The 9,030-nt window shown below is 52.1% G+C and overlaps 1 protein-coding gene and 1 long non-coding RNA gene across 2 annotated transcripts; one reads left to right on the top strand and one right to left on the bottom strand.

Annotated features, from left to right (window-relative positions):
- Nucleotides 1-1,841: 1,841 nt before the first annotated feature.
- Nucleotides 1,842-2,959, bottom strand: LOC103351544 (uncharacterized). The gene is made up of 2 exons (XR_519312.4): nt 2,779-2,959; nt 1,842-2,537 (listed from the first exon to the last, which is right to left on the bottom strand). It is a non-coding gene; the product is annotated as an uncharacterized lncRNA (long non-coding RNA).
- Nucleotides 2,960-3,507: 548 nt separating this feature from the next.
- TOB1 (transducer of ERBB2, 1) lies at nt 3,508-7,826 on the top strand. Its single transcript, XM_002719288.5, has 2 exons — nt 3,508-3,971; nt 5,873-7,826. Exon 2 carries the CDS (start codon nt 6,026-6,028, stop codon nt 7,061-7,063), a length of 1,038 nt encoding a protein of 345 aa, XP_002719334.2. The 5' UTR covers nt 3,508-3,971; nt 5,873-6,025; the 3' UTR covers nt 7,064-7,826.
- The last annotated feature ends 1,204 nt before the right edge of the window (nt 7,827-9,030 follow it).

Raw genomic sequence — 9,030 nt, 5'->3', positions numbered from 1 at the left:
AACACCTTTATGTTTATATGCTGCCATATTTTCAAATAAAGGTAAAGTCCTGGTCCCCAGAAGTGCTATGAGCCTTCCTATAAACACACGCTGTGAGGGCCAGGCTCCCATAATCCTGTCTCAGCTTATTAGTAAACAGCATGAGGAATAGAGCTGAGAATGGCTCTCTCAGAAGCCAGGATGGGCAGCATGGGGTTGTGTGAGAACTAGGTAACAACTCACGGTACCTCAAGGGCTGTGTTTTACAATGGCATTGGACATTGTTCCCCCAACGATTATCACCCCCATTGCAAGGCACCGCTGGAGGGACTGGGTGGGGTGCAAGGCTGCAGGAGGCAGGGCTGTGGTTCCTGGGGCTACGGCTTGCTCACCAAGAGGAGAGACTGCTGGAGCCTGAGATCAAACTCTCCCCCTCCCCCCTGCAAACCTAACTCCCAGGTAAATGCTAACGTGTGGTTAACCGTAGGAGGGGTTCTTTAAAATGCAAAACTTAAAATTTCAGTGTGTGGCTGGTGATGTTCAAATGATACAAATCTGTTTTCTCTTTTAGAGGAGTCACACTGTCAGGACATGGAGTTTTACTTATTTGTTTGTTTGTTTGTTTGAACAGGCAGAGTTACAGTGAGAGAGAGAGAGAGAGACAGAGAGAAAGGTCTTCCTTCCATTGGTTCACTCTCCAAATGGCCGCTACAGCCAGGAGCCAGGTGCTTCTCCTGGTCTCCCATGCGGGTGCAGGGCCCAAGCACCTGGGCCATCCTCCACTGCACTCCCGGGCCACAGCAGAGAGCTGGACTGGAAGAGGAGCAACCAGGACAGAATCCGGCACCCCAACTGGGACTAGAACCCCAGGGTGCTGGCGCCACAGGTGGAGGATTAGCCAAGTGAGCCGCTGCGCCGGCCAGGACATGGAGTTTTAAATGTGGAACCTTTTCTCAATTGAGAGATGTCACAGATGACCTACTACAAACCTTTTTGTAGGTGAGAAAACTATAAGTTGTTAGAAACTGAGATGAAACTCCAGTCTCCCAGTACCTGCTCTCCAGTGTTTTCTCTAGTATGCTGTAGGGCCTTGGGGAGTATGAGTGTGTCTTTATATTAAAGTCGGGGTGAAATCCTTTTATACCCCTGAGCTAAACAGCAGTTGCTCATTCATTTTTGACATCTGAATTTCAGAATTTAAAATTCCATTTATTGTCATTGATAGTTAATTAGCATCTGATGACTGTTTTAATACTTTTTTTAAAATATCTATTTTTTTAAGAGGCAAAGAGAAAGGGAACTAACTCTCATCTGCTAGTTTGCTTCCCAAAAGCGCAGTCCAGGTCTCCCACTCCGGCGGCAGGAAACCAAGCACTTGAAGCAGTCACACCTGCCCGCCAGGGTGTCATCAGCAGGAAGCTGGAGCCAGAGCAGAGCCAGGGCTGGGAATGGGCCTTCTGCAGGGTTGGTATTTTAAACGTGGACTTACAGACTGTGGACATTCCAAAAGGAGAATCTGTGCCGGTCTGCTACAGAATTCTTGGAGTATGGACAGGGTTGACAAAACTACAATTCATCTCAGCCAAGGCTAACACGCTTCCCTAGTTATAGTGATGTATTTTCGAAAGTACACATCAAAACACATGGCCCACGCATGGTCCTACAATCTGGATGTTGGACAAGGCAGAATTATTTGCCTAATGGTACGGGCAATCCCGCCCCTGGAGTTTCTCTTGGTGAACCATTCCTGAGAGAGCCTACCTAACTTCTTGCCGTTTCTATGCGCCACCAATTATGAGATTAACCGATTTTTATCACAAACGGAATTAACGTTCATTACAGAAAACCCAAAACAGATGAGCACAGGAACGCCGAACGAATCGTTTATATTACATTTCCATGAAGAGGAAGGTTTTTTTTTTTTTAATATAAACTCAAAATGCTTGCCATAGTTTCACAATTCAGTTCTACTCTCCTCTGTTCGCCACCAAACCATCCCAACCCTAATAAAACAAGCCTAAATGTGGAGTCCCCGGGTACAACTTTAGGGATCCGAGCGACAAAAGGAGGCCCCGGCCACGCCCCATCCCCAGACCCCAGCTGGCCCCCGGCTCCTTCCCCTTCCCGCACGCACGGAGACTTCTGAAACATCGTCTCTCCCTGCGGCTCCTTCTCCGGGGTGGGGTGGGGGGTGTGCAGAAGGCGGCTGCACCCAGATTTCGCGCCCGCACAGCGACCAGCCTCTGGCCCGGACACAGAAAGCGGGTTCGTGCCCGCGCAGCGCAGCGGGTCTACGCCGCGCACCGCCTTCCGCGAGCCCCGCTCTTCCGCGGGCGAAGGCCGGCGGCAGCGGCGGTGTTCCGGGAAGCGCGCCCGGGCGCAGGGCGCAGGGCGCAGGGCGCTCCATTCACGGCCCCGAGGCCCGCTCCCGCCCTCGCTCCCCCTGGACCTTCTCTCCGCTCCAGCGGGTCCGACTCTGACGTCCGTCTCCTGGATACCAGGCGGCCAATCGCCTGCTCCTCAGGGGCCGCGCGTGGCCAATCAGGCGTCGTTGCTACCTGTGAGTAATATTTTTAGCTGCGAGGGACGCCCCACGGCTCCCAGTGTAGCTCGGTGTGTTTCTCCGCGGCCGGTTCTGACAAGCCGCTTGCCCGTCCCCCGTGGGTCCCTCTCTCGCCCCGCTCCCTAGGTTTCCGCACCTACGTCCACCGAAAACCCTCCGGAACGCGCCGTGTTTATTCCGTGCACCTGTGTTAACGCCCTTGCCATGCACAAACGCACACGCACACAGATACATACGCAGCTTGGCACGGCGGCGCCACCCCCCAGCCACCGAGGGGCCCTGGGAGTGACATGTGCTCCTTCTTACGGCCTCGGGCCACCCCCAGCTCCGAGCCGCTGCGGGTCGCCCGGGGAGGCCTGACGCGGGACGGCGGAGGCGGTTAAACTGTCACCTGGGCGGAAGGTGCGGCGAGCTGGCCTCCCGTCCCCACCCCCAGCCCGGCGGCTTTGGGTTCTGCAGTTGCCACTCTGCCGGTGGCAGTTGGCCTAGGCCCTGAGGTGATTAATATTCAATTAACCGAGCGCACGAGCCCCAGTCCCAGTCTAGACTCCCTCGGCGTGGGCCAGAGGTCGACTTGGTAGCTCATCCACCAGAGGGATTTTCCTCGGTCACAGTCCCGCTCGGGCCTGTGCGCATTTTCTGCACCCGACCCCTCGCTCTCGAGGTCCCGGGCCGTCCGCCCCGTTCCCCCTGCCGCTTTGCCACCTGCTTCGCTCCCCTCCCCCTGCCTCCTGGCGCTCTCGGCTGCGTCCGAGCGTCAGCAGCCCTGCCCCACCCCTTTCTACCCTCTCTGACACGTCTCTCCTCCAATCCCCGTCTAAGTTTCCTCTTGGTCCCGCCCACAGCCCCTCCAGACTGTCGGCTCATTGGCCATTCTGGTGCCCGAGGAGGTGTGGCCTTCCCCCACCCGGGCCGTTCGCCGCCCGACGGGACATGGGCAGGCGGGACTTGGCCAATGGCGTCGAGGGGTAGGGCCGGGGTGGAGCGAGCCGGCGAGAGTCCGGGGTGCTGGACGGGGAGGGCGGGGAATGGTTACGCCGCCCCGAAGCTGTGTGACGCGGGCGGGCGCGCGCACCCCCACGGAGGGGATTGGGGGCAGGGAGAAGAATATAAAACGAGAGGCGGGGCGCGCGCCGCGGCAGAAGGAGCGAAGCTCTGGCCCGGCGTGGAGTGGGCGCTCTACGGGGACGCTGGGCCGGGGCACCGGGCTGTGTGGAGAAGTGAGCGCGCTCGCCTGACCCCCGTCCCCGCCACCCCGAGCCAGAAGCCGCGAGCTCCTGAGGCCCGCCCGAGGCCTGCGTCCTCCGTCCGGCGGCGGCGGCGACGACGTCTTGCATTCGGTCGACTCGCCGCTCCCGCGCCCCCGCCCTGCCGCCCCTTCTGCCCTCCCGGCCGCCAGCCTGTGGTGGACGCAACCCCGCAGCAGCCCGTAAGTATCGGCGAGGCGGCGGGCGGCAGGGAGACGGGAGCCCAGACCGGGGCGCCGAAGGAGGGGCTGCAGCGTCGTCGAGCCCCGGGCCCTCGGGGTGGGGTGGGGGTGGGGGGCTCGGGGACGGCGGCTTCGCGGCCGTGGGCGCGGACGGACAGCTCCCGGGACCCGACGGGAGCGGCTCCGGACGCCCGGCCCCGAGGCGTCGGGCTCGGCGGGGGCCCGGCGGGTGACCGGGAAGGGAGGCCCGGGGCGAGCCGCCGGAATCGGGGGTTGGGGCTCCCGGGAGGGGCGGCGAGCTCGCGGGCAACGCTGGGGTGCGAGGGGCCGGTGGCCGCTGAGGCCGAAAATGGTGCCGGGGAGCCGGTGCTCCCCGGGCCCTGGCCGGGTCCCAGGAGCCTCGGGCGGGGGGCGGGGGCGGGGAGAGGCGGGTCAGGTTACGGCGGGGGGAGGGGAGCGGCTGACCGGCGGCGCCGGACCTGCCCGGTGCCCGGTGCCCGGCCGCGGGAGCTGGCCTTTCCCCTTCCCGTGGCCTTCGTCGTCGTTGTCCCCTTCCTCCTCCTCCTCCTCCTCCCCGGGAGCTCGTACTCTTCCTCCTCCTCCACCTCCTCCTGCTGTAGCTGCCGCCGTAGCGCTTGGGCTCCGGGCGCTGTGAGCAGAAATCTAATGAGAACTGGCTGTTTATGTAATTCTCCACACTCCCGTGTTCAGGCGCCGCCTGAAAACTACCTTCCGCCCAGCCCGAATGCGCTCGGCGGCACCTTCCAGCCATCGAGCCTCATCGGCCGCCTCTGCCCGCACTCGGGCGTGGGGCTCGGAAAGTGTGGGTCGTTCGGGCGCAGCCGGGGGCTCCCTTCCCTTTGTCGCCGCGAGCAGGGGAAAAACGGAAGCGGGGCTGCCAGGTCGGTCTTTGCACGACCTTTCCCATCCATCTCCCTGTACACACAGGTCTCCTTTGCAAATATCTTGTGTTTGCCCTTGATCTTTCCTTATCCCCACCCAGTGCTGACCCAGCAAGCGTGTAAAGGTCGACCTTATCATACGTGCCTCATGGCTGTTCTCTTATCCTGAGAGGCTGGGAGGTGCTTTTCAAAATCAGAATAAAACTCCAGCCCTGCCCTTTAAGCAGAATCATCGGTGTTCGGAAATTCATTTGTCGCTCCCGTGCGGTGCCAGAGAAGCACTTGCTTTGCTCTCGCTGTCCAGGAGGTGTTTCCAGAGGTAGAGAGGGACGCACCGCCAGGCCCGGGGTCGTGTGCCTGCCTTAGTATAGTTAGTCCCCGCGTCCACGCAGGTGATTTAGTGCGTGCTTATCGTTGACTAGGATGACAGATTCATTCGGCCTATAGTCCCTTTAATTTTAGCATCATGTACTTTGAAATGAGTTTTCCTGGCTTCTCAAATTTCCACATGTTTACCGATGGTGCAGATTAAACAGTCTATAACCAGATAGAACTGAGATAGGATTCACTTCCAAGTCGGTGGATAGCGCTAACAATTAACGATCAACTTCTACCAGTGGCATATGTGTGGGGGCTGGGGGTGAGTGAGTGGGAATGCGGAATTGAATTTCCAGTAAATATTTTTGTGAGAATTTGGAGGAAGGGGAAGGAAAAAAAAAGGTATTCTGTAGATACTTTTCTTAGAACTCTACTCAGTAAATGATTCTTTTGAAGACTGTTTATTTCAACTATAAATTTACATCTCCCCGAGATTTTGAGCCTTAAGAAACAATTTTCTATTGCATGTTGATTTCGTGTGGGTTGTGTTTTTCAGGCTGTCTAGCCTATGAGGCATTTTTAAAAAGTGAAATTGCGGGGGGAATAGAGTGAAGGTCATGGGATTTGACGCTGCACGTCTCTTACTTGGACATATCTGCTTTTGTTTTGTTTTCTGTAAAGGACGAGAGCGCCGAAGGTGAAGGATAATCTTCTAAAACCAGCACTTTGAATGAAAATTTGTTTCTCTGCCACACACTGAACGCCTTTTTTTTTTTTTTTTTTTTTTTTTTTGTGGGAGAGTTGAAACAAACCTAATTTTGTGGCATAGCAGCTATGCAGCTTGAAATCCAAGTAGCACTCAATTTTATTATTTCATATTTGTACAATAAGCTTCCCAGGAGACGTGTCAACATTTTTGGTGAAGAGCTTGAAAGACTTCTTAAGAAGAAATATGAAGGGCACTGGTATCCTGAAAAGCCATACAGAGGATCAGGGTTTAGATGTATACACATAGGGGAGAAAGTGGACCCAGTGATTGAACAAGCGTCCAAAGAGAGTGGTCTGGACATCGATGATGTGCGTGGCAATCTGCCACAGGACCTTAGTGTTTGGATCGACCCGTTTGAGGTTTCCTACCAAATTGGTGAAAAGGGACCCGTGAAGGTACTTTATGTGGATGATAATAATGAAAACGGATGTGAGTTGGATAAGGAGATCAAAAACAGCTTTAACCCAGAGGCCCAGGTTTTTATGCCCATAAGTGACCCCGCCTCGTCGGTGTCCAGCTCCCCATCGCCTCCCTTTGGTCACTCTGCTGCTGTAAGCCCTACCTTCATGCCCCGGTCCACTCAGCCTTTAACCTTTACCACTGCCACTTTTGCTGCCACCAAGTTCGGCTCTACCAAAATGAAGAATAGTGGTCGAAGCAACAAGGTTGCACGCACTTCTCCTATCAACCTCGGCTTGAATGTGAACGACCTCCTGAAGCAGAAAGCCATCTCTTCCTCAGTGCACTCTCTGTACGGGCTGGGCCTGGGCGGCCAGCAGCAGCCGCAGCAGCAGCAGCAGCCGGCCCAGCCGCCGCCGCCGCCGCCACCACCGCAGCAGCAGCAGCAGCAGAAAACCTCTGCGCTTTCTCCTAATGCCAAGGAATTCATTTTTCCTAATATGCAGGGTCAAAGTAGTAGTACCAATGGAATGTTCCCAGGTGACAACCCCCTTAACCTCAGCCCTCTCCAGTACAGCAATGCCTTTGATGTGTTTGCGGCCTATGGAGGCCTCAACGAGAAGTCTTTTGTAGATGGCTTGAATTTTAGCTTAAATAACATGCAGTATTCTAACCAGCAATTCCAGCCTGTTATGGCTAACTAAAAAAAAAGGAAGAAAGAAAAAAAAATGTACCGTACAAATTAAAATGCTCGGGCCCAAGGGGGTTTTTTTTTTTCACCTCCTTGAGATTTTTTTTTTTAAGCTTATAGTAAGGATACATTCAAGCTTGGTTACAAAAATAAAACATGCATCATTTTTCATTTGCCAACCAAGCACAAAGTTATTTTATACTGACTGTATATTTTAAAGTATACTCTCAGATATGGCCTCTTACAGTATTTAAGATATAGCAAGGACATGGCTGATTTTTTTTTTATAAAAAATTGGCACTAATAAGTGGGTTTATTGGTCTTTTCTAATTGTATAATTTAATTTAGTACAAAGTTTGTAAAATATCAGAGGATATATATATTGTTTCTACGACATGGTATTGCATTTATATCTTTTTACTACAGTGATCTGTGACAGCAGCAGCTTCATGTTGTATTTTTTTTACTGAAATTGTAAAATATCCATCTTAAAGACATCAACTATTCTAAAAATTGTGTACAGGATATTCCTTTAGTGGTGGAATTAAAATGTACGAATATTTGCTTTTTCAAAAAAATGTATTTTCTGTTAAAGGTTTAAAGATTTTTGCTATATATTATGGAAGAAAATGTAATCGTAAATATTAATTTTGTACCTATATTGTGCAATACTTGAAAAAAACGGTATAAAAGTATTTTGAGTCAGTGTCTTACATGTTAAGAGGGACTGAAATAGTTTATATTAAGTTTGTATTAAAATTCTTTAAAATTAAAAATGCCTCTTGTCATTTTTTCTTAAGCCTTTGGAAAAGATCTCCCTCTAGAGTTATGCTGTAAATGCTAATGACGGGGGAAGGCCTGACTCAAGGAATCACAGAAATAATGGAAAGCAGTCGCTGCCGCAGTGCCACACAGAAGTGTCCTGGCAGAATTAACTCCGCCGGACCCGTGCTTGGGACAGCTTGCGTTTTTGAGGAAGCCTCTTCAGGCCACCTTTGTCTTTCCATGATGAGGATGGCATATTCAGGCTGTTCAGCCATACGTTCTAGCACGTTTTCAAAGGAGGTGTCACACTGACATCTCAGAGTCAGGTGATCAGAGGAATTTCACTTGTGTAATCTGGGAGAATTTGTTTGAATGTGTGGAGAAAAATCATTGGATTGGTTTTCTGTCTTTGCCTGGGAGATGAGTAAGTTTGATACTTTCTTGGACAAAACTGCTGACCCAACTTTAAAAGATTTAGATCTGTTTACTGATCCTCATGCTTAAAGCTCTGTCATTGTGTGTAGCTAGAGAGAATGTATGGCCAGAATTATTCACAGTTCAGTAATAGATTGCTAAATGGTAGCCTTTATGTTCATTTTCCCAGCTAAAAGTTTACAAGTGGGTATCCAGCTTGCTGATGGGGGGGTGGGGTTGAAAGGTCAGTCCATGTGTCAAATCATGGTGGCTTGGTGAGGATAGTTTTTTAAAGCGGTGACAAGAAGTTGGAAGAAACTAAAATGATGAGTCATTTCACTATTTAAATGCCCATTGATAGTGGTGTTGACACAGCATTGGTAAGAAAATGGTCTTACACTGGAAACTTCCCTGTGCTTTTATACTAAGAAACCAGTCCTGAGTTGCCAGTGAAATAAATTTTGATCTTAAATGAGTTTTTTGGACACCAGTCTACAAAAGCCTTTTGTCACTTACCCATGTGGTTTAGAGCAATACAGAGTTTTAAGGAAATAAGCATTGGATCTAATAAGAGTTTGGCTCTTCCGTTGGCTCCATGGTGAGGCCTTTGTCCTTCAGGGGACAGAATGAGGCTATGAAGAAGTATTGGGAAATAGTGGACCTGCAGAGACCTGGCTGGCCAGCACTTAGCGGTTACGCACTTTTGTTGCCATGAAGTTTGAAAGCTGTCGGAGCAATCAGCAAGGGTTTTAAGCACTAGCTTGTGCTGGAGAGTGATGAGGTTCTAGCCTGGGAAAAAAC

This window comes from Oryctolagus cuniculus, chromosome 17 (genome assembly GCF_964237555.1).
Source record: "Oryctolagus cuniculus chromosome 17, mOryCun1.1, whole genome shotgun sequence".
NCBI lineage: Eukaryota > Metazoa > Chordata > Mammalia > Lagomorpha > Leporidae > Oryctolagus > Oryctolagus cuniculus.
The sequence above is the reverse complement of the archived record's forward strand: the minus strand, read 5'-3'. Positions and strand labels throughout refer to the sequence as shown.

Bases quoted from the DNA above. Each gene is read 5' to 3' on its own strand.
- TOB1 (XM_002719288.5), top strand. From the start codon at position 6,026: ATGCAGCTTGAAATCCAAGTAGCACTCAATTTTATTATTTCATATTTG.